General features: G+C 42.6%; 1 protein-coding gene across 1 annotated transcript in view; it reads right to left on the bottom strand.

Annotated features, from left to right (window-relative positions):
• Positions 1-226: 226 nt before the first annotated feature.
• Positions 227-25,665, bottom strand: part of LOC112113482 (contactin-associated protein-like 2) — a 1,103,244-nt gene continuing 1,077,805 nt past the window's right edge. The window contains exons 22-24 of the mRNA XM_029912066.1: positions 20,010-20,240; positions 4,592-4,663; positions 227-426 (exon numbers count right to left, since the gene is read on the bottom strand). Of these exons, the coding sequence (XP_029767926.1) occupies positions 227-426; positions 4,592-4,663; positions 20,010-20,240 (503 nt within the window). The remainder of the gene's footprint in view (positions 427-4,591; positions 4,664-20,009; positions 20,241-25,665) is intronic.

Here is a 25,665-nt window from a genome sequence, read left to right as displayed (position 1 = left end):
AGAAGGGGCAATTCATTGCAAATGAATATTAAAAAGTACTTTTCTTAAATGTGTGTGTGTCATCCTTGTTTCCAGTCTCATCGGTTTTGCCTGTTGCTTGCTCCTTCATTTGTGCTGATCTTTTTACTAGATGTGCTCAAGAGTCTGAAGTAGAGCGTTCTCTCCTTGCTAAAAGAGTCATCCCCAACCCCACCCCGGCCCTGCTTCCAACCCCCTCCACACACTCTCAGATAAGCCACTCTTTTTTGCTCTCGTCGATGGTCTCCGTAAAGTTGGGGTCATTGTTCATGATGGCTGCATCAGCGCTCTCAGCAGACTCTGCCCCCTTGGCTTCATTGGTGTGGTAGGTTCCCTTGTGACGGAACATGTAGCGTATCAGGAACACCAGCGTGCAAAGGATGGTGAAGATCACAACAGCGATGACACCTAATGGAAAGGAGAAATGACAGAAGCGAAAAAAAAATTCAGGAATTCCACGGGGGCTTGATTTTACTGTCTACTTCATATGTTTACACCAATCTGGCAATTAATTACCACTGAAGTTCACTTTTTTTGTTTGGCTCTACTAATGCCTATGGAATTCCTTTGTGGTTTATTCCAAAACTTAATCAAACAGAGTCCCCTAATCCTTATTGCAATGGTTGAACCCAGGGCCAGCTCTAGGTTTTTTGCTGCCCCAAGCAAAAAATTTTTTGCCTGCCCCCACCCCAGCCCTGGGCTCTCCCCCTCCCAACTGCACCCTCCTGCTGCCCCAGCCCTGGGTCACTGGTAACTCGCTCCCAGGGCGGGTCATTCAGCAGGAATTATGGATGTGCACAGAACACAGACAGGATTGGTTCCCATATGGTTACAGAACTGCAGTAAAGTGGAACAATTTTCAGCTTGTGTGACTGGAGGATATCTGGATGCACATTATAAGACTGTCCTACATAAATGAGGAAAAGTTGAGGTGCCTTTATTATTCTTTTGTTCCATTCTGTGTTTCTACGGGGAATGCACTATCACGGTCTTTCTTTTAAACAAATAAAACTAAAACTTAAAAAAAAAAAAAAAAAAAGCGATTGTTGTTAAAAATACCCATTCCAGTCCTAATAACCACTGGGAAGCATTTCTTGCTCAATTTAGTCTACTTTTTCTACAGCAAGTTACAGTGGATCAGTATATTTGATTTGGGGGAAATGAAGTAACAGCTGCCCAAATTGAGCTTGAGCACTCCTGAATTTTGAGGGTGTTCAAATCTGGAAGGCAGGTGCTAGAGTCCCTTTCTGAATATTAGCTATATCTGGAGAGGAAAAGTCAATTTCTGCTTCCATGGCTCAGAAGTGGAAATCCTCCTAAGTGCCTGGTACTGTATCTAAAGCTGCCCAGGTCCAGAGCCTCCCCTCCCGTACTTTTCATTTTAAATTCTAGTGGGATCCACATACCTCCCTTGCTAGGCTTCAGATAGAGAGGTGCACCGTCCATTTAGTCCCCCCAATTCCTTCTTTGGGGGAGAGCCCAGGGCTGGGGCGGCAGGAGGGGGGGGGTGGGGGCCAGAGCTGGAGCGGCAGCGGGTGTGGTGGGGGTGGGGAAGAGCCCAGGGCTGGGGCAACAGGGGAGTGCAGGTGGGGGCCAGAGCTGGGGCAGCAGGGGGTGTGGGCGGGGGGAGCCCAGGGCGGGAGGCGGGGCGGCAAAAAACCTAGAGCTAGCTCTGTTCCTACCATTCACAGCAAGCTGCAGATTTCAGTTCCATACTCCTTTCCCACACCCCTTCCTGTTGCTAGTGGCCAAGGGAATGCTGGGAAATGTAGTTCTTTCCCTGCTCCAGGGCTGGCTCTATAGGCAGGGAGCTAACCAAGGAACTACAGCTCCCAGGGGCCCCTGCTGGTTCTTAGCTCCCATGGTGGATTCTTGCGCCCCTTGCAAATCTGCCGCCCCAAGCAACTGCTTGCTTTGCTGGTGCCTAGAGCCGGCCCTGGTTGAACCTCAACATTATTACTATTTATACAGTCCACAGGTGTATTTGGTGCTTCATGCGTGGTCATAGAGACAGAGGGCCCAACTACTCCCACTAAATACCAGTATAAATGAAGATGAGTTACCTGGGCTTTGTCAGGACAACTCCTTGGGGGCCAGAATCCGCATGTCACCTGTAGGTAGGCCATGGAGATGCAGCACAGGCCTTCTATGATGCCTATTGCATTTGTCTGGAATAGTGGGTACTGGCCTTCTGAACCCCCAAGAGGTCAGATGAGGTTGCCCCTCACCTGACCTACCCTCAACTGCACCATCCTATTTAGAGGCACCTCTGCAATAGCCTAGTTGAGGCAAGTACTGAGTGCCTTGACATAGCAAGCCCCCTTTATGACCTTCCTCGTGTTCCCTATGGGTGGCAGTGGTGTTAAAGTGGCACTTCTGTGGTGTAGAGGGCTGGATGGGCCGTCTGTGGGTGTGTGAATTTCATCCAGAGTGGGAAACTGCAAGGTTCTCACGCTAACAATCTCTTCTGCAGTCAGTTGTTTTATACGAGGCTTGGTAATTGATGAGCTGGGCATTAAGGGTGTTGTTTAGTTATGTACCCTATATTCAGAGATGCAATTCTGTGCTTGGAGGGAGCCCAGTTTGTATGGGGGATAAACGCTGACACTCGTCAAATATTTTCAATTTCAATTTTTTTTTATTAAAAATGGGGTACTTTTCACAAAAAATGTTGTAAACATTTTTCTATTTTTCAACAAGCTATAGACACTTAGTTTTTCAACCATAAAAAGGGGCCGGTTTGATAATAAGGGCTAGATTCACAAAGATACTTAAGTCACCATCACCACACCTAGCTTTTAGGTGACCAGAAAATCAATGTGATTCACAGAGCTCTCAGGCTCCCTATAAAATGAATGGGGAAAGATAGGCACCTCAGGATGGGATTCACAAAAGCAAGCACACTAGATGACTCCCTCCCTAAGATAGCCAATGGGAGATGCCAAGCTGAGGGAGGGGTATACAAGACCCCCGCCCCTACTCCTCTCAGAAATAGGCACCTAAGTCTGGAGGCAGAGAGGCGCCTCACTCTGCTTTGAATTCTCAGCTGTAAACTCTCTCTTGGGATTAGTACCTATGTCATTTTAAGAGGAAGGACTCCCTCGTAGCTTTTAGCCCAGTGGTTAGGGTACTCACCTGAGGTGTGGGCAATCCCCAGTTCAAATCCTGCGTCCACCTGATGAGGAGAAGGGATCTGAACAGAGATCTGCCACCTCTCAGGTGAGTGCTCCAAGCACTGGGCCATGGGCTATTCTGTGGGGACCCCTAAGTCTCTCCTGTTGAAGCTTTTCCCCTGTGCATAAATAATTAAAAAACCTCTCTGGAGCAGGAGACTGGATCCCCGGTTTTCCACCCCCCAGGTGAGTGCTCTAACCACCAGGCTACAGACTCTCTCTTTCCGCCCCCCCATATTGAAGCTGTTCCATTGTGGATAAATGAAAGAAAGCTGTGGTAATTTCTCCCTAAAACAGATTTTAAGATGAAAGGTTTATCTTTTAGAAAAATACTTGAATGCATTTGGAGATTAATGTGGTAATACCATCCCTCTCTAGCATACTATGGTGCTAATTAAAGAGGGGCTCAGACCCAGCCCCCTTATCTGAATACCCTTTTGTATGGTGCAGGCCAGAAGACCTAAGCATATATATGTCTATGTATAAATCTGAACCAGGATCCCCATTTTGCAGATAATATCTGAATTATGATTAAGAAAAAAATCCTTCTCACAAACCAGTTTCACTAAGGAGTGGTCTACACTAGGAAATTAGGTTGGTATAACTACATTGCTCAGAGGTGTGAAAAATGTACACCCCATGAGAGAGGCAGTTAAACAAACCTAACCCCTGGTGTAGCCAGAATTCTCCCACTGACCTAGCTACCGCCTCTCGGGAAGGTGGACTATCTATGCCGACAGGAGAACCCCTCCCATCGGCATAGGTAATGTCTTCATTGAAGTGTTGCAGCTGTGCCACTGCAGCGTTTTAAGTGTAGACAAGCCCTTGGATGCTGAGGCCAAATTCTGCAATTAATAACATATGCATTTGTAATTATAATGAGGTTCTGTGAGGTGTTAGGGCAGAAGCTGGCCCCTAAGTAGAGGTGAGGTCAGCGTGATAGCTGAATCATGTCAAGAGTATAACAGAGTGTGCTTGACCTACAACCTTTGAATTACAGGCTTGAGCCTACTTCAGTGGGAGCAGGATCAGGCCCCAGGTTCACGCTGATTGGTGTGTACTAGTTCAGTACACTAAACGGCAGGACATTTTACCAGTTATACCAGTACAACTACACTGAATAAAAGTGGCTTTTTTTGGCTTTAGCTTAAATAGCTTCCAAAGTGCCATAAGCTAAACTGAAAAAAGGCACTCTTCTATTGGGCTAAGACGGTCTAAATGGGGAGTTTTAACAGTATAACTAAGTGGTTTAAATTCAAACCTTACCTTAAACTGGTATAACTGTCCCATGTAGGGAAGCCCTTTACTAAACCAAGCAGTTTGAACACACTATTTTCTGCTGTTTCAAACTTCTATACAGAAGCCACAAAACATCTTACCAATGCATATATTTTTCTTACCTCCAATAATGGCAGAGTTCCTGTTAACTCCATCTCCTAAAGCTTGACCATTGTATGGGAAATCAGCACTGGCTGTAAAACGGGAATCAAAGATTCATGTTATAATACATCAGTTCCCGAAAACTCACAAGACTGGCTTAAAAATACACTTGTCACAAGCCCAAGATCCTAAAATAAATAAAGTTAAAAAAAGAAAGTCAGCTGCGATTTGTATTTTTATTTTTAAATAAGAAACTTTCCCCTCTACCTAATACCTCAAAGCCACTCCAGTCAACCCCAAACCATTCAAGAATCTAAATGAAATACAAGAGGCAATCCAGCAGTATGTGTTAACACATAGTCAAGTATGTCTGTGGCATCCTGAACTAACAAAGACTTTTATACAATTTTTTAATTTATTTCTCCCTAACAGTGGGAGATCATATTGTGCTTCTAATGAGATTTTTGCCCTAGTGATACTAGACATTGCTGTCCAGAAGGGATTCCAATTTCTCCAGCCTTTAGGGACTGCTATACAATACCATCAAACTGTGTGACAGAAAAAGGAATTCTCTTTTTTGTTGCACAGCCTAAAGTAAACAAATGAGTGATTGTGGTAGAGATGTGCCAAAGAATCAGTTAGGCTTTAGGCTAAAGTTTGGATGGGAAGTTCCAGGTTTGGCCATCCACAGAATATTGAGGAGTATTTTCAAAGGGAATCTCATCTATTTAATCTGTGATCGTAATTTTTCTATATTGCCCATCACTGCAGTGCCTACTTGCTAGCTCTATACTGCCAACCCTGGTAGTTGTGCGTATGGAGGCACACTTACAGCACCTGATACTTTGTCACTGAAACATAATAATGTTTTCAATGAATCAACAAGAACATTTCAATAAGAAAACCATTACTGGAGGAGATGCAGAAATTGTATACATTATTTATTACTCAGGTCAGTATTTAAAGCGTAGCTGTTCTTTTTTCTTTGGTGTATATTGTAATAGGTTGCCATTAAAGACCACTGATGCAATCACTGCATCCAGAGGCTTGCTCATTATGGAGTTTAACTTTCTCTTCTTAGGCATCTAGGTTCCTTTTGTGTTGCAAAGTCTTAATAGCTCAGAATCACCTCTCTAGCTCCAAAACTCTCTTCAGACCCCACGGCCCCAAGTGGTTTCCCATATGTATACTCTGGGAGCAGAGCCACGACGTGTTAAATAGCTAGTAGTCTGACCTCCTGTATAACACAGGCCATAGAACTCCCCCAAAATAATTCCTAGAGCAGATCTTTTAGAAAAACAACCAATCTTGATTTAAAAATGGTCAGTGATGGAGAATCCACCACAGCCCTTGGAAATTGTTCCAATGTTTAATTACTCTCACTGTTAAAAATTTATATCTTATTTCCAATCTGAGTTTGTCTAGCTTCAACTGCCAGCCATTGGATCATATTACACCTTTCTGCACTAGACTGAAGAGCCCATTATTAAATATTTCTTCCCAATGTAGATAGTTATAGACTGTAATCAAGACACCTCTTAACCTCCTCTTTGTTAAGCAAAATAGTTTGACTTCCTGGAGTCTATCACTATAAAGCATATTTTCCAACCCTTTAATTATCCTGTGGCTCTTCTCTGAATCCTCTCCAATTTATCAACATCCATCTTGAATATACAGTCTGCCATTCTTCTTCCTTGGATACAAACAGGAGTTCTTCAAAATTCTTGTTAACTGACTGGTGAGCTAACATTAATATCTAGAAACTCGTGTATGTGGTCCACTAGGATCTGCATCAAAGAGGAATAATAAATAGTCTATGTGGCAATAATACACAGGTGCACCAATGGGGGAGCTGTTAATAGGCAAGAGTGTTCATTTTCTCCATCACAGTTTGGCGACTTTTCAAATCCTTCCATTATCTCCAGGACATTAATTGTAAGAACATATCCCAGCAGGCCCGTGTTCATTGCCTGATACTTGTTCCACAATAGCCGCAAATGATGACTTGCCCAGAGCAAATAAGCGTCACGAAGCTGTAGTTATTACATGGAGCTAACTTTCACATAGCAAAAGCAATTCTCTTGCTCACAGGGATTACAGCTGTACTGTTGCTGCATTATTAGGTTGAGGAAGAAAAAAGAAAGCTGCCTTCCTCATTCAGAAATTTCAACCAGTCACTGCCATGCTACTTAGGCCAAAGTGTCCCAATTCTACAAAGAAGCTGAATGAATTTTGGTTCTAAACACCGTGCACCACCCTAGCCATTACTCAGGACCATAAATAGGGCCATTTAGTTATTTGGGTTGTAAAGGCTGGGCTGGAACTATACTGATACAGTCTCCTTCGATATTCAGGAATCCCTTAATCTCCACCCTGTCTCTCTGTTTTACAGCAGCCAAGTGTCCATCTTTATCAATCCACTGGGAATCAAATAGCTCTTCCGTGGAAGCAGCCATCCTGGAAAAAAGCCACTTCTCTGGTTTGGGAATTCTGTGATTTTGCTTTGGTAATAAATGTGATAATATTCTCCAAATCATAGAATATCAGGGCTGGAAGGGACCTTTAGGAGGTCATCTAGTCCAACTCCCTGCTCAAAGCAGGTCCAATCCCCAAACATACTTTTACCCCAGTTCCCTAAATGGCCCCTTCAAGGATTGAATTCACAACCTTGGGTTTAGCAGACCAAGGCTTAAACCACTGAGCTATCCCTCACCCACTAAAGCCTCATCCTCTGGCGGCTGTGGTAGTAAGCATGCACAGATACCAACCAGAAGCGAAGAAGTGAGGACATGCCAGCACCATTGTGCCAAACACAGGGCTGACATGTGGATGCACTGAACTGCTTTAGGGGAATCCAAACTCAGCTATGGTTTGTAGACACCAGGTCATCTGATATACTTGCAAAGTGCAAGGCAGATTGGGAAATTGTTCTCCGGACACCTCTGGTACGTAGGGTAGAGTGGGAGACAGTCTGGGATTATGGAGAGACACATAGCAGTGTCTGTTAGAATGATCAGCAGTGTAATAGTTAACACCATTGACATTTAACTTGTCACCAATAGGCTCCAGACTCAAAAATCCACTGAGATGCATGAAATAACTCCTAAATGGGTTGCTACTATCCTCTTAACTTCTTATAGCAGGGGTTCCTGAAATTTGTTAGAGCATTCTTCTCGTAACCACAGAAAAAAGCTTTTAAAAGTGATTGTGGGATAGTAGGGTGACCAGATAGCAAATGTGAAAAATCGGGACAGGGGGTGGGGGGGTAATAGGAGCCTATCTAAGGAAAAGACCCAAAAATCGTGATTGTCCCTATAAAATCGGGACATCTGGTCACCCCATGTGATAGGTGTGTAAAAATTGTGTGTAATTTTTATGGTGACTAAGGAAAAATCTTCCTAGGGAAGAGTGGAAGGACACAGTCTTCCAATGAAAGCTGCATCCTTGGAGACAATTAAAAAACTATACTGGACAACACATGAGAAAACATGGAGAATAATCCTGCACTGGGAACAGGGATGGATTAGATGAGCCAATGGATTTGATTCTGTACTGCCTTGCACTTTGCATTGTCATTTCCCAATGACAGCATTTTACATGCTTTGATTGTGCAAGTGCAAGGCAGTGGAGAATCAAGACCAATACAATTTTCATTTCAAAATTAAAGGTTCCATGATGCATGATTTTCTTCCTTATTCAGGTCAATACATTTTAGGTATAAGAATGGTAACATACGGCAGGATTACATCATATAGGGCTGCATTTGTCTGATAACAGTTCAAATTTTAGATACGTTTAGATTTAGATGTAGTGTTTTGAATATTTACTGTTATCAAAGTTCCAAACTGATCTGCAGTATATTACATCACTCAAAAGCCTGGACGCATTTATCTTTTTACTTCTCAGTAGACACATCTGCATGTCACTGGGTGCCTCACTAGGACTTCAGACAAGAACTGATGATATATTAGTCATGCCGGCCTAAGCTATTACCTTAATGAAAATTTCATGAACAGTTCTTACATTTCACCTGTTAAGGAAGGAAAACAAATACTTCCTTTTATAATTAATGTAGAATATGAAACGCTCTGGTGCTCTCAAAGGAACTGTAGAGTTAAGTGCTGATCAAAGCTTAGCTGTAGATATCTAAGCATTGGTAATGGACCCAAAGGGAAACCTATAAAAAACTGCCTTGGGACCAGGAAAAATTGTCTTTATGGAAAGCGTGTGTATGCGTGTAAACCTCTAAAGACAGGGTTTCTGTCTTGTTTCATTTTACAATGGCATCTGGGAAGGATTTTGACTCCCTTCTCCTCTCTCTGTTGGAGTCATGGAAGGAGGTTACAAAATAGCCCTAGGGTGGAAATAGTCCCAGTCCTCTCTACATATACCCTACAAGGACGGGAAAGGACTAAGAATAGGGTTCAGGGTTGGGAAACTCATTTACATGGGTCACCTACCCTGCAAGCAACACGTCTACTCCGACCCATGCAGTGGGGAAAGTCTGGTTTGCAGTGGGGAAAGTCTGCCTTCAAGAGACTGTATCTTGTGAGCTAAATAGGGCCCTGGTTCAAGGTATTTGTATCTCTTTCTACACTCACACACACATACATACATCTGAGCAATAAAGACTGTTTGATTATTGTCCCTTTGATACACATTTTGGAGACCCTTGCTACTCTATGCTGTCACATTAAAGGTTTTGGATACCGAGACGTGTAATGCCATTACACCTCTCTCGGTGAAAGATGAAGCCTGTGGTGATGAGTCTTGAGGGGAATGGCTTTTAAACTAATGTATTTGTAAACTGAGAAGCTTCGAAAAATAGCAACTGCTATATTCCCAATTTGTACATTAATGTGCCTATAATTTGTAGCTCCTATATTTGTAATTATCAAAAATGGTGGGCGCAATCCTGCTGCTGCTGAGGTCAATGAGGATTTTGTGGCTGATTTTAATGAGAGCAGGATCAGGCCCTATACATGTGATGTGTCCGTTAATTTTATGAAAAAAAGAGACAAAACAAAAAAAACCAAACTTTTGTATGGAGGATGTGGGATGAGGTAGGAGCAAAGAAGAGAGCTTCAATATTCAGAGTCAAAATATAAATTTAAACTTGAAACTGTAAAGGCACCAACCTTGGCCTTCAGCTTCAGAGTGTTTATGCTAGTTCACTAAATTATCTTCAGTCTCTGGAGAGAGAGCCAAAGGAAAAGCAAGGTAGTGGAGCCAAGAATTTGGATATCAAAATTCCTCCCTCTTCACTATTTAATAATTTCCCTTAACAGGATTCCTAGTTATTGATAATACTTGTAAAATAAATACAGTCTTAGCAGAGGTGACAGTGGCTCTCTTTTTAAACTAATCTACTAATTTTCTTATTCCTAGACTGCATGATTAACATTCTACTCAGTACTGTACGAAATAGCTACAAACGCGTGGGTCTCTTAGCAAGTACCAAAACAACGTCTCGGTTTGGATTCGGAAGGTAGCTAAACGTCAACTGGCTGGTGCATCTGATGAAGTGTCAGGAACTACAGACTCTGATTATATCTTTTAGGAGAAGAAAAACGTGCATAATTGTGAAAGAGAACTAGGCAAGAGTGAAGGGTCCATTTTTAACTCTCCATCAGTAGAGATTACAGCACATTCTAGCACCATAATTAAGAATTTAAGGCGCAAGCACTGATGTTGCCAAATCTAAGACAGACACTTTCCTTAGTTTGTCTCCTTGCTCCTTAGGGATGAGAAAAATATAAACAGTTACATCTTAAGACCTATTACCTATTAATATTAATTTGCAGTGTTGATGATGAGCAGCTGAGCTATAAAGATTTGCTTGGTTTGGGTCCTGGCTACCCAAGAAAATCACCTCTTCCCTGTTAGCACATGCACCAGAAATCAAACTTGGTCATTTCTGCGGATACTCCTTAGGTATGTAAATCTGGGGGCTGAAGGTGGGTCTCTCTCATCAGAGATCCCCTGGCTCTGGAACTCACTTCTCAAGTGGCCTGCCAGAGGCTGACTCTGTTGGCCTTAAGGGCATGATGTAGGGGCTTTTTCAAATCTTTGCATGAGTGGGCAATGATGAGTCTAGCTTATAGCTTAATGTCAGTGAGTACTGCGTTGCCAGCAATGATCAACAAGCATGTTAGTTTTAAAAAAATACTGTTCAGTGCCCAGAAACCATGTAGTAGTTTAAAAATGTGGCCTCATTCTCAGTACAGATGCTTAGTACAGTGGCATGCTTGGCCTTTTATCCTCTAAACACTTTCTGGATCTGCACTTTTTGTGTCTTCAGAGGTCAAGTTTGGAAATGGAGAGGCCCATCATGAATAAAGATGATTGATTCTTTTCTTCTAACTCATCTGTCACTACAGATAGGGATTTGTAGGAAAGAATCATCTGTTGCTTTGCTCTGAAGAAGATGATGAGAACAGCTTCTTATGTCATCTGTTATCAAGCTCTCTCTTGTGCTGTTGGAAGCACCATTACAAATGAGGATCACCCATTTAGTGTGCTATTCTCCAAGAGGTCTGCAATTGGGAGATGCTCCATATACTGCATCCACCGCCCAAGATAGTTTGAAATCAGAAATAGTATCTGCAGCTAATAATGCTTGGGTTCCTCTGCCTTCATGATCCAAACGTACAGGGACAAAGAGAATATAATATACTAAAAGCAGCAGCTATTCGGTACTTCAGCTGCTTTTTGAACTGGTGCATCCTTGAACAGCATTTCTGAGATAGTTCCTGTCACAAGACAATTGCTCTGTCTACTACCATGGGGGAGGGCTAATGCTCACCGAAAAGAACCTTAGAAGCCCAATTAGCCTTACTCACTGACAGCCTCTAACGCTGCTCAAGAAGGAGATCAATGTCTTTGTTCAAAACAGCCACGGTGCTGATATATTAGTCGCATCATCCCTAGTGAAAGGTTTAACATAAAATGATGAGTTAACCATGTGCCATTATGTCCCATATTCTTCATAGAAATATGCGTATGATATGAATATGGCATAACTAAGATGTATTTTTTGCAAGATGGGTAGGTCATGTGAGATATCGATGGAAAGGTTATGATTTACTGAATATGATTATCCAATGTGTATGCATGTATCATTTCTATATCTGAAGTTAGGTATATTAACTATGTAACAATTACAACTGTGTTTTCATCTGGGGAACACCCACCAGACAGTATGCAAACAGCCCGGATGGGCCATTTAGAGGGAAGTCTTTGAAGATGCTAATCTCCCTCCTTCCTGAGAAGTTTCCTGGGATGCTGCTTTGACACTGCAGGGTCAGCTGATGATGTAACCTTGTACTGGACACCCTCTTCAACTTCTAGTGTTTTTCCATTAAGAGGGGGTGGGAGTCAAACTGGGAAACAAAGGATTCCTGCCATATGCAAATCCTATCTAAGGCTGGGAAGTGAGTTAATCTTGGTTCTTCTCCAATGCCTCCCTGCCCAAGAAGGAAGACTGATGAAAACTCCTAAAGAAACAAGAAACAAAGGAACTAAGCGGGGGGGAAGGGGGACAGGTAGGGGCTGAGCCCAGGTGAGAAAGGTCTAGCCTGTGAAAGGCATACCTGGAGATTTAAGCTGCAAGCAGTGCAGTTTACCTTTGAGAAACTCTGCAACCTGCATAAAACAACAATTAGGGTGAAAATTTGCTACTATTAACCAGTTAACTTAGTGTATTAAGTTTAGGTTGTGTGTTTTGTTTTATTTGCTCAGTAATCTGCTTTGATCTGTTTGCTATCCCTTATAATCACTTAAAATCTACCTTTTCTGGTTAATAAACTTGTTTTTTGTTTATTCTAAAACAAGTTTGTGTAATTCATAAATGGGAGGGGGGGGGGAAGCTGTGCATAACTTTGTCCACATTGAGGGAGGGGACGGATTTCATGAGCTAACGCTGTATATGCTATGCAGCGCAAGACAATATAATTTTGGGATTGCATCCCAAAGGACGTGTACACTTGAGTGCTGGGCAATCCCCGAGCTGAGTCTTCCCATATAGAGCTGATCTCAGTGTCTGTGTATCTTTCTGCAGCTGGGCGTGTCCCTACCTGTGTGTGTGCTGGAGAAGGCTTGAGAGCCTGGCACAGCAGGACAGGGTGAGGGAGCCCAGGCTGGTGGAATGGGCAGGCTCAGTGGGACCCCAGTATATCAGGTGGCACCCCAAAGGGGGGTGGTGGCAACCTGTCACAAACCACATGTAATTTCCCACATGGTATTGTGTCAAATGCTTTACTGACATCCACATAGATTAGATCTATTGCATTCCCCTTGTCTAAGAAATCAACTCTCTTATCAAAGATATCAGCTTAGTCTGGCACGATCTACCGTTGGTAAACCCATGTTCCATTTATCGTCATGTCTTTAATTATTCTTTCCTTCAAATTTGTTTTAACGTGTTGCACACAACTGGAGTCAGGTAAATGTGTCTGTCTGCAGTTGCCTAGATCATCTCCCTCCATATCTTAAATATAGGCATTACATTTGCAATTCTCGAGTCACACAGTACCACTGCCAAATTAACAAATTTATTATTTATTTAACTGTTTTTTTAAAATTACTGAAGACATTCACTCTGGTTAATCCGCATTTAGACAGATTTAAAAAATACCCTTCAGTACCAAATAAACCAGAAATTACCCCTTTGTAGCTTTTCCATCTTCTGTGACATTACATTTTAAGATGCAAGCTAATTATGGTTAAATACACTTGTAAAATTGTAAATAACGTTATTTTAAATGCACAGTACATATAGAAGGTAATTTCTACAATCGCAATACTTTGTCCTTTTTATACTTTGTATTCCAAAATACCACAAAAGGTTAGACTACATTTTGACTAATTATTAAATGTCCATTTTAAAATCATATCTACTTGATTAATTCTTGTGAGCTGAGAATTAATGGGGGTTCTGTAGAAGGGGAATTGTACTGCTGATTTGCATTGGTTTCATTTGTCTTTACCCCTAGTAAGTCAGACTACAGTGGAGAATGACTTGTTGAATTTCACCACTTCATCATCACCAGAAAGAGTCACCATGGCAACAGCAAAAGACTATGCATTATAAAAATACTCAGCAAGCTAAACAAGATAATGCTTTAAGATAAAGTTGTTCAATAGTATGGCAAAGTGCCAGAAAGGGGGGAGAAGCAGCATTTTAACTCCGGCAATGAATCCAGAAGGAAATGAAAATGCTGATTGTATTAATTCTAAATGTATGTGAATTCAGTGCCAAGTACAAGCGCAAGAATGATAGCCTTAGAAACTGAAGTCCTGTGTGTAGCACAGGCAATGGCAGTGCATGCCTCCCCACCAATGTGTCTCAAACCTGACTCACAGGAACCACTTCTAGGCGCAAGAGGGTGATTTAGTCTCTAGGGCACATTCTAGTTTTGTCTCTATGGCTGCCAACCTGAGAGCTAATTAGTAGTAGTTATGGTATGGACACCTGCCTGCTTAGAAATGGATTGAGACCTAACTGTGGGCATCCAAGTTTGAAAACTTTGTCTTAAGCTAATATGTAGCATTTGTTTTTCACGGTAGCTCTGGGATTATATTGCTAGCACTATCAGGTGGTCTCATGTTATTTGACTGGTGATACCCTGCTGCTCACTCCCCTCCTCAACATTACTCCTGAGGGAATTCTGTGCCAGAACATTAAAAATTCTGCAAAATTCTGTAAATTTTATTTGTCAATAAATAAATGTGGAGGCTCCAGTATTGCAGTGGGGAGCAGAGGCCACTGGCTGCACGGAGGTGGGAGATCACCCTGCAGCAATCCCCCGGGACATGAACTCGGTGGTGAGGCTTCACCTGACCCTGACACAGCGCAAGGGTCGGGTGTCCCAGGAACACTGGGGGCTCTGCCCCTCCATGCCAGGCACACTAGGTGTGGACAGGCAGGCTCAGCTCGGCAGGATTCAAGTGTGGAAGGGCTTGGGGGTGGGGGCGTATGGATACGCAGGGGGGGATCTTGATGCACAGGGGTTGGGCAGATGGGCGATGGTTCTGACTGGCCCCGGTGGGTCTGACCTGGCACCATCTGGGGTATCCTCAGCCCTGTCTTCCCACAGTGATTTACTCTCTGCTGGCTGCTCCGGGTGCCCGAAATGACATGCTTTGCTTTTCTGTTACAAAGTCATTTTTCTGCACGGAAGCAAAGAAATCTGCAGCGGACATGAATTCTGTGTGCATGCAGTGGCACAGAATTCCCCCAGGAGTACAACATGCACACACACATCTCTGCTATGACACCAGTGATAGCACCCATCATAGTGTTCTTCTTGTCTCTCCAGGGGATCTCTGCTGGTAGGTAATGATTAGCACGATTCCTGTAGCACTGGAAGGACATAGAGTCAGAAAGGGAGCTACTTCTTGCAATATCCATCCATCTTGAATTATTTTTGGAGCAACATCTGTTTTAGCACAGTTAACTAACCAGTGTGATCTATTCCTTTACTTGAGAGACCTTATCCAAGGTCTAGCAACAACACAGATGTACAGTAGCTTCATTTCAATGTGAACTGTGCTCAGCACCTCTGGTAATATGTCACTGATTTAGGAACCTATATATGGATTTATGAGTCTAACTTTGGGGACCTAGGTTAGAAGGTTTTGGCTTCAGTCATCCAGCACCAAGGTTTTGACATTGCTGTATCTAAAGTGCAACTAAACTGTGTGGGTGAAATCATAATAAATCTGAATAGATGTAGCTGAAGGCTACCTAGCAACCACAGAGGCGGTTACTGTTCAGTTACTTCACAAGACATGTTCTTTGCAGCCATTTCAGTGTGAGAGGGTGGGAGCTGACTATATTCCAACTGCCTTTCCCTTTAGCACAGCAGGATTTAAATCTGCGACTTTCAAAGGGCCATTGTCATTGTCCTCCTATCCAATTTAGTGCCTAAGGAAATTTACACTAAGAATGAAGTACATCTTCCAGTTCTGGAATCAAAGGGTGGTCTTATTTCATACCTCTAATTTTTCATGTACTTTCCCCCCACACTTCACACTAGAAAAGCCTTTGGTATGCAAATTTTGGATGGTTTGGGAATTCTCTCAAACTAAAAACCCCCAGTGTGCAAACTAGCAACTTGCTAAAGTAAGGGGCATTAAAAACAAATGTGTTGTTCATGTATCATTTATTAATATCACGTGTGTGAGTCCAAAGTCATATTGTCTACAATACGGTCAGATTGGCAGTGACCTTGGGGACTTTTCACCTTCCTCTGCAGTGTGTGGGTGCGGGTCCCTTACCAGGATTATCTGGGTATCTCTCACTTAATCATTTCCATGCCACTGCAGGAGCCTCGGGCATTGGTGCACCTCAGTCCCTCCTATTCTCTGCCTGTGGCACACAACAGTCTAGTTGCCAATGGCTGTAATACTTTGGTCTAACTGCAGTTGTTGGGCTTAGTCAGTGGCAGATTAGCCACTGGGCCAACAAGGCCCATGCCCAGGGGCCCAGGCCAATTGGGGCACCCCCGCACCTCAACCCACTCTTCCCCCCACCCGCCCACCTGGTGGTCCTGCTGGGGAGCGGGGTCGGGGCACGGGGGCTTGCCTCACTCTGCCCGCCCACCTGATGCTCTTGCCAGGGAGCGGAGGAAGCCCCCGCGCCCTGCTCCCGCTCCCCAGCAGGAGCCCTGGGGGGGGGCAGGGAGGACTGCAGGTGGAAAGGGTAGGAAGGGGCCCCCACTTGCTCTGGCCCAGGCCCCCACAAACCCCTAATTCACCTCTAGGCTTAGTATGTGGGTGCTGGGTGGTGTTTGTGGCTTGTGATATACAGGAATTCAGACAATGATCTGATGGTCCCTTCTGGCCTTAAACTCTATGCCTCTATCTTTTCTTGGAGTTAAACAGCCAACTTCTTTAGACCAGCAGAGATCCTGTACAAGGACTAAGTTGTTCTTAATTAACATTGATGGGGGAGGAGGGGTGTCACTGCACCCACCTCCCTCACCTCACTTCACGTCTTTGACAGTGAAACTACACTAGTTCCCCTGTATGAAGGGGACCCGAGAGAGGGTACCTGTTCTGCACCACAGTGGAGTGAAGTATAAGTCAGGAATCACTCAACGACCTTTCACTCCTGTCACTTTGACACTATATTCTACTCACTGTGGAGTTTCACTCCACTATAATTGGTAGGGCTTCACTTTGTTTCTCCCCTTTGTATGTAGCAGTTATTTATCAGAGAAGTGTCGAGTGAGTTTAACCGCCCCCTCTACTCTCACTGAGCAGTGGAAGAAAAATGAGGAGAAATCTCTGGCTCCCAACCTTGATGCTGCTGCTCCCCACTGAGAATGAGGCCAGGCCCCCTTTCATTCCAGCTTCCAAATGAATGTGTTAAGAAAAGCCCTGCCATTACTTCTGAGTGGACAATGAGGGTCTCTTGCCAGGTAGTCCTTCTTCAGCTATGACAAAACTCCACGTGTAGTGAACTTTCTTTGTAGGAAAAAATTCCTTTAGTTATAGAAGTCCAACTGGACTAGTTTATTTTCAACAAGTTAAACTGGGGCAGGCGGAAGGATTCCATATGCCCTTCACAAAAGGGCCCTTTTATTTAAAAAGCATAGGAAGGTGATTTTGTAAGTACATTAGATTGAAATGGGGGCATGAGGCATAATCTTCAGGCACCAGTTGATTGGATGATTTCAGAGAAGATGAGCAACAGGATAAGAGAACTTATGAGGAACAATTAATAAAACTAATGGCTTTATGCTCCCTTCTTACATGGTACAAGGTGAAGGAGATGGGCTGAAATGTTACAAAAAGTTGGCTGTATGGAGGGCATGTGTCATTATATGGTAGTCTCTCTACCATGAAGCTGCCAACACCCCATTGGCTGGATTGGGGATCCACAATGTTGGAGGGTGTGACGCATGGCCAGCAAGGCTGCAAAATAAATGACTCAAATTCAAACCTTAAAGACAGGTGGGGAAATAACCTTTGTGTTTTTGTGTATTTACATATGTATGGGTAGTGGTCAACAATGTAATCAATGGTCCCTGTCTATGCTGTATTCTGATAATTCAAAGATTAAAAGAACATCCTAGCATTTAAATGAAGTGTAAACACGGGATATCTCTGTATTCATCTCTCTTTGAAATGTATAGCAAATCATCGGTGAATGGTGGAGGAGCAGGCAATTGTCGTATGATAATTCGTATAGCTAAGTACCGATAGACTGCCGTATGTTAATCTGTGTGAATAATTAGCGACGATGCTTAGGAAATAAGGGCCTATTGTTCCCTGAGGGGCTCCAACTTGTCAAAGGAGACCTGAAATTGTATAAAAGATCCTTGGGACCTGATCCTTTTTGATCTCAGATCTGCTTAAACTTCACCAGGGGATGTTTGAGTTGCAAGATGAGATCCCAGGTAAGCTGGTACACCCGGGATATGATATTGGACGTTGGACTATAACCTATGAACTAAATTCTAAAAGAACTCTTTGCAACTACAAAGCTCACCATCTCTGCTATGAATCTGAACCTCAAGAATTGAACTCAGGTCTGTATGTATATTGATCTTTTAACCATACTCTCTCCCTTTTCTTTTTTAATAAATTTTAGTTTAGTTAATAAGAATTGGCTATATGCGTGTATTTGGGTAAGCTCTGGAATATTCAATAACCTGGGAGGTAATGTGTCCGATCCTTTGGGATTGGTAGAACCTTTTCTTTTATATGATGAAATAAGATTTTCAGAAATCTTCATCATATTTGACTTGGATACCTGGATGGAGGTCTGAGGCTGGGTTACTTCAAGGGAACGGTGTTGTTTGGATTTCTGAATAACCAGCAAGGTATAATAGAAGCTGTTTAGTGCTAGCTTGGTAAATCTAAATATTGAATTATCCACCAGCTTTGGGGTTTGTCTGCCCCATTCTTTGCAGTTCACCCTAATTGGGTAACCTCAGCTGACTCCCGTTGGGACCCCGGTCACAGAGGGTGAAGGGTGGGACATCCTCCCTCCTCCCTAAGCCCCGGGGAAATCTGTTCAGAAGTTAATATAGCCTCATACAACTCCCCTTCCTTGACAGAAGACAAATTCAAAGTAAACTCAGCAAAGATCCTTAGAATTTCCCAGTCCCCACAGACTTTTCCTGCAAGGAGCCATGATGTGAGCCTATGGTTCTTTGAAGTTGGTATACTTACCATGCCCTGGCACTAAGACTGACAGATGGATAAAGCCACAAACCAATGGATCAAGAGAGATAATTAGGTATAAAAACACTAGGAACCTGATTCTGATCTCACCTACACTGGCTTGACCTCAATGTAACTCCAATAACTTGAAAAGCCTACCTCGTGATTTACACTGGTGTAAGTGAAATCAGAATTAGGTTTGCAGCTCTGGGCAGACGTCAATGTAGGCCTGGATTGCATAACTCTGAAGGGAATGGAATGAACAAATTTGTTTAATATTTTATCTGAAGCCTGGGGAGCTGAAAGATAAACCACTTATTCTAAAGTCAGGCGCACTGTGTACTTTCAAAGGCTGTTGGTAACAGCCAGTCAGAGAGCAGGATGCACCTGCTAGGATCAGCAAATTGTTTTGGTTTCCCAGCATTTTCAGCCTGAGATGAATGTGGTGCTGGCTAATGGGATTTCTCATTCAAAATGGCCTAGGGAAAGCAGACACTGCAAGGGTGGAAAAGGAATTTGCAGTTTATAAACATATTTGCTCTTAAAATTAGATACTCTTTGGATGGGGCTACACAATAGAATGTAGTCATTTATCAGCACAAACCAGTGCTGCGAACAACCTGTTTGTCAATACTTGCATGTAAAATAACCAGTACTCCAAGGAAAGTGGGACCACAGCAGCTAGTTTTAGGCACATGATTTAAACACCACAAGATTTATGCAAAACAGAACATGAACGGCAATGTTTTAAGGACTGCTATAATGCCATTGAAATTTAACATCCATCTGCAGTGGTATAAGGCCAAAGACTCACTTTGCTGGTATATAAGAATCAGAAAGCAAAACGGACTATAAACCAGCATGAAACAGACCAGTGAAGCTTCATTGTCTAAAGTGATTAAAATGCAAAAAAACAAGCAAACAAACAAACAGCACAAATATACATACAAAATGTGTATTTTATAGAATGTATATGCTGGATGCAATGAAGGGTGGATTCTTTCTCATCTGAACTGATAATGTAAGGATGCTAGAGAGAAAGACAGACATATAAATATGTACTCCTGCCCACCATAGGGCACATCCATTAATATTTCTCCACACCTTACTCATGATTTTAATGTCAATGATAAATCCCTTTCTTTTTCGTTCTGATTTTGCATCCCTCATTGTAGTCACCTTTGTAAAATTCATCCAGGATAGATTTTTCCATTTAGTTTTAAATGCTCAACTGCTTTTCCTTGCAGTCAGTCCACACCTTACCTGAATCTAAATGCCAGGGGTCAGTGGCCGCAGACATTGGTGGGATGGTCAGTGGAGATGCTCCGCAGTTGGATTCCACTAGCTCCCCTTGAACGTGGACGTGAGAGGAGGTGTTGGTAGGTCTCAGGGCTGCCTTGAGTGGGGCAATCTGGTTGAACTGCACTCTAGACAGGCAGCCAGTGAATCCTGGTGTATTGTATTGATAGATATCTTGGTCGATCTTCCCAGTTTCTAAGAAAGAGAGAGAATAGACTTGTCAATGCAATTGACCGGGTTGGAATCAGTGCAGCTCAACAGGTGTGGTTTTAAACACCCACTCTGAGGAAAGCCCTCACATTTCAGACCTTGCCAGGTTTCTCTATACTGCAGTACTGATTAAAGTGGGAATCTTCAGGCTTTGACATCACTTGGCGACACAACTGTTCTAACATTAAAATGAGAAAGGTGAGTGGGAGGGATCAACACAAGGTGCAAAAAACTCTTCTCCAAATAAGAAATGAAAACAAAGGAGTAACTCTGAGGACTCTTCCAGTCAGTTTCTCTTTTCACTCATGTGAAACTGCTGCTGTGACTGTTTCCTTTCATTTCTTCTGGCCTGTCTCTCTTCAGCTCCCCCTTTGACCGCCCCCCACAGACAGCATCGTTACACATTTGTATTTACCATTAATTGTCATTGCTTTCTGTGCTTCTCTCTCCATTTGCTTTTTAGAAAGATCAAGAGCTCCCTTGGTCTAAGGTGGGAAATATCCTCTCTAGTTCCTCCCTGTCATTAGAAATTCTGAAGAAACTGCATGAATGCATCTGCCAGGAGACAGCAAATTCTCCATTCTATTGTTAAAGACTCAAAGAAAGCTATATGCTCTCACACACTCACTCTTGTACCAGAGTTTACATCCACCAAAGGCATTTTGGAAGTCAGACATATTACATCTTGCTGCTGTGGATTAATATTCAAGATGTTAAGCTGAATTTGTGCACAGACTGTAGCGCTCCACTAGGTCCTCTTGACCTTCCTACTTCCAAAAGATTTGGTAAAAAACCCTAAAACAATACCTACAAAACATTTAGCACATGCCCTTCATTTCTGCCAGAACATGCTGTTTAGGTGAGAGTGACTCTTCACAGTACATAAGCACTGTAGTAACAATATTGATATTCTGTATCAGTAGTATTAGAGAGTAGATTAACATTACAAGCCATTACTACAACTCCAAACATTCCATTTTCATTGCAGAGAAGAATTCAATTTCATTTTCTTCTTGATCATGCAGAGTAAATAAAAATGCAACATGACAGAATGATGTTTGTGCTGCATTAATCTGGAGCCATTGAAAGAGTGGTCATATGCGCATTTCAGCTTCAATTTCTTTTTTCCGGGGTCTCATTGCCTAGGTCAGCAGTGACTACGGTTGAAATTCTGGCCTGAGTGAAGTCAGTGGCAAAACTCCCATTGACTTCAGTGGTGTAGGATTTTATTTGTAGGGATGGAGAAAAGGAAACACCTCAGGCTGCTCAACAGCAACCATTTCAGACAACTAAAGAACAGTGTTAACATGCTCAATAAAGGAGTGGTTAGAGATAGCATAGGGCAGTATATATATAAAGCAGGCAAGAAAAATCAAATAAAACAACAACAACAAAAAATAGGGCTCAGATTCAGTTCTCCCAGCTGTGTGAAACATTTGCAACAAAACCCAAACCACATGAAACATCTGGGTCTGAGCTGTGCTACTCACTCCAATTTTAGAACAGCACAACCAGGGCCGGCTCCAGGGTTTTGGCCGCCCCAAGCAGCCAAAAAAAAAAAAGCCGCGATCCCGATCTGCGGCGGCAATTTGGTGGAAGGTCCTTCGCTCTGAGCCGGAGTGAGGGACCGTCCGCCGAATTGCCACCGAATAGCTGGACCTGCCGCCCCCCTCCGGAGTGGTGGCCCCAAGCACCTGCTTGCCAAGCTGGTGCTTGGAGCTGGCCCTGAGCACAACAAGGCTCTGATCCCTGACTGGACCCTGTAGGTGCTACTGTAATACAAACAAATATTAATGCTACCTCTAATATTCAAAATGATGTTGCATCAAAATGAGTGTGATTTACAGTTTCTCTTAGTTTTAGTGTTATATCTAGGGAGAATGTAGCAGTTTCAGTTTGAGATTCTGAGCACAGATGGAGTGGGGTTGGAATGACTGAAGGGAGAATATGGATCAAAACTGAACAGCCTGGTGAACCAACTGCATTTTGCACAGACCTAGTTTATACCTGTGTCTCTTTGATTTGGAATCATAAATAACAACAACGAGCATTGTATATTTATATTGGTGTAGCCCTTAAAGGCCCAACAACATTGGGATGCAAACACAAAGGCAGACAGAGTACTTGTCCTGAACAATTTATAATCCAAGAAGGGTGGGCACAGAGATATGACGGCATATTCGCATTAGAGTCTTATATCCATTGGTACATGAACTGATTGGCCTTATGCTTCCCATTTTACCTTTTCCAACCCACCTGAGAGGTCCCTTCTTTCTCTGCCAATTCAAATCTAGCCTTCATTGGCAATACAGCTATTTTTCATGAGCAGTCACTGTACAGTGACTGTCATCTGAAACAAAATGGACATATGCTTAGAAGCAGGTTAAGGACTAGATTCAGTCAATTACAATAATTATATTAGTGACCTGGTTCTTCCAGCCAACCCTCCTGGAAGCAAAATGCAAATGCAAGACCCCACCGAACCATTTGCAGTACCAGCATTATGTTTTCCAGTAATTTTGTTTTAAATAAAAAATACATATTTTGTATGTAGCACCTAGAAGCTATCCCAAAGACAATATGTTAGTGAATTTAAATTTATTACCTGTAAGCCCTATCACTCTTTCAAATAGACAAGATTCATACCTTCCCTGAATATTAAAGTGTCCCTCACTATAATACAATACTTCTTGAAATAGAACAGTTTACAGAATACATGTAATTTATTATTGGAAATCCTTGTTTCTTTAGGAAAAGGAATCAAGTTATATTGCAACCACTCCTCTACTTAAATTCTGTAACCATTATGTAATGAACAGTTTAAGAAATGCATCTTGTTCATATTTATATGGCTCCTGGAGAACTTAATCCAGTAACACCAATAACATAATCTCACTTAAAATCTTAAATGAAATGATGCTGCTAAAAAGCTACTAAAATGATGAAGCAAATACATTTGTGCTGCATTAGCAGAGTCAGTGACAGATACTGGCTCCAGTGAGCACTTAAAAATAATAAAACACTTTGCCAAAGACCTGCATTTTTGTTAAAAAAAAAAATTCCACAAATAACACAATGGTGCAAGATGTCTCGTAAATTTGTAATCGTCTCACATCACATCCACATTATAAGAAGAATGATCAAACAAGCCTTTTTGTCCTATAACTATGCACAAGTTTTTCCTTTGGATGTCCTACGGGGCTCTCTGTACTGATGTTCTCTGATGTTAGGCTATTGTACTTTGTCTTCCATCTCTATTAGAGTCTGTTATATACATTCCTTTATGAGTGTAACCATTATAAAATGAACTACGTTATCACTGCCACGACTAGAGCCATTTCTCCCCCAGAATAAAAGAGAAAAACTAGGACACAGATTTGCATTATTTTTTAAAAAGAAAAGAAATGCACAAGGCAACTGTATTCCCTTTTTAAAAAAATTTCAGCTGTTAAACTAGTACAAAGTCATACCAATTAATGTTACTAATTTTATCACTTTAGGGCCTGATTCTGCAGCACTTACTCACATTGGGAAGCACCTTACTACATAAGAAATCAGTTATTTCAAGGGGACTGCTTATGGAACGAGGTACAGATACTAATCAGTGTGAGCTAAGTTTGATAATCAGGACCTACATATCCCTGGGTGCCCAATCCTGTAGTCCATACCCTGTGAAACCAATGGGAGTTTGGGCCTCTCTTATGTATTAAGGGTGGAATTTTCAGAGGCCCCTAAGTGATTTAGGTACAAAAGTCAATGAGAATTCAATGGGACTTTTGTGCCTAAGTCACTTAGGGAGCTGCTGAAAAATCACATCCTAAAGGCATTTTTTGCTTCATCTGGCTAAGGCTATTTATTTATTTTCCTGTCATGTTTCCCTTCATATCCCTGAAGCAAGATGCCAGCAAGAACCTTTTCACCTAGAAATCTGCAGATCTGGGATTGAGACCACAATTGCACAGCAGCTGGCCCAGACTGTAGCACAATGCATGAATCCATTACAGTGCACAAACCTATCACACTCAACCATTCACAAGAAACCTACACGGCTAGCTCCCTAGATTAAGGAATCAAAATGAAAAACAATTTAAAATCCCATAGATGGAAAGCCTTGTGGACTTCATTACACTTAATAATTTTTGCATAGAGTGTCTCCCCTGTAATTAAAATGAGCAAAAATTAGTAATTCTTTTTTAAATAAAAAATATCAGCAAAATAGTAGAATTTAACCCTCAGTAATTGCTTTGGTTTTTACAATAATACTTGTGTGCAGCTGTCATAGAAACATGACAAGAGTGAAAATGGTCCTGTTTCTATACTGAGTATCAGAGGGGTAGCCGTGCTAGACTGGATCTGTAAAAAGCAACAAAGAGTGCTGTGGCACCTTATAGACTAACAGATGTATTGGAGCATGCGTCTGAGAAAGTGGGTATTCACCCACGAAAGCTTATGCTCCAATACATCTGTTAATCTATAAGGTGCCACAGGACTCTTTGTTGCTTTATACTGACTGAGGGTTCTGCTGTAAATTCAGAGGCTCTTCCCATCTAGGTGAATGAGGGATGAGTTTGCTTAATCTGTCTGGGCATTACAATGAGAGAAAACACCTTTAGCCCAAGTATTTTTGAAATAAGTTTTGCACTCTTTATTGTAGAGACCTTTCAATGAGAGATGAGGAAGGCTTGAAACAACCAGAATGGGTAAAAAATAAAAACAAAAAAGTCCTGAGTCCATCTTGTTTTTGCCATGTCAGCAGATCATCTGCTGCAATTCAAACGTCAGAATTCCTTTTGGAGGATTAACAATTTAGATAGAAAAGCCACTGTAAGGCAGTCATTTGGAAAGATTTCAGAATGATTCGACTAATTAAAATAAAATAATAAGATATACCCTCTGAGTGTGAGTTTAACTCTTTCTATACATTCCACTACAGTGAGCAACAAACATGCTTTTCTAAAAGGAAGTTAGGTCATACATTTAGGATAGCCAAAATTTGTAATTGCACAAAACTGAACACCCTTGCCCTGCCCCCTGCCCTGAGGCCCCACCCCCTCATTCACTCCAGCCGCCCTCCCTCCGTCAATCGCTCTCCCCGACCCTCACTCACTTTCACTGTGCTGGGGGAGGGGATTGGGGTACAGGAGGGGGTGAGGGCTCCAGGGTGGGTCCAGAAATGAGGGGTTCAGGGAGCGGGAGGGGGCTCCGGGCTGGGGCGCAGGAGGGGGTGAGGGCTTCGGCTGGGGGTCTGGGCTCTGAGGTGGGGCTGAGGATGAGGGGTTTGGGGTGTAGGAGGGGGCTCAGGGCTGGGGTAGGGGGTTAGGGTGTGGGAAGGGGTGCAGGATGAGGGCTCTGGGAGGAAAGTAGGGTCTGGGAGGGGGTTGAGGTGGGGGTGTGGGGTCTGGGAGGGGGT

This window comes from Terrapene carolina, unplaced genomic scaffold (assembly GCF_002925995.2).
Source record: "Terrapene carolina triunguis isolate 2854851 unplaced genomic scaffold, T_m_triunguis-2.0 Scaffold179, whole genome shotgun sequence".
Lineage (NCBI taxonomy): Eukaryota > Metazoa > Chordata > Testudines > Emydidae > Terrapene > Terrapene triunguis.
Note: the sequence above shows the minus strand (reverse complement) of the source record. Positions and strands in the feature narration are given on the sequence as shown.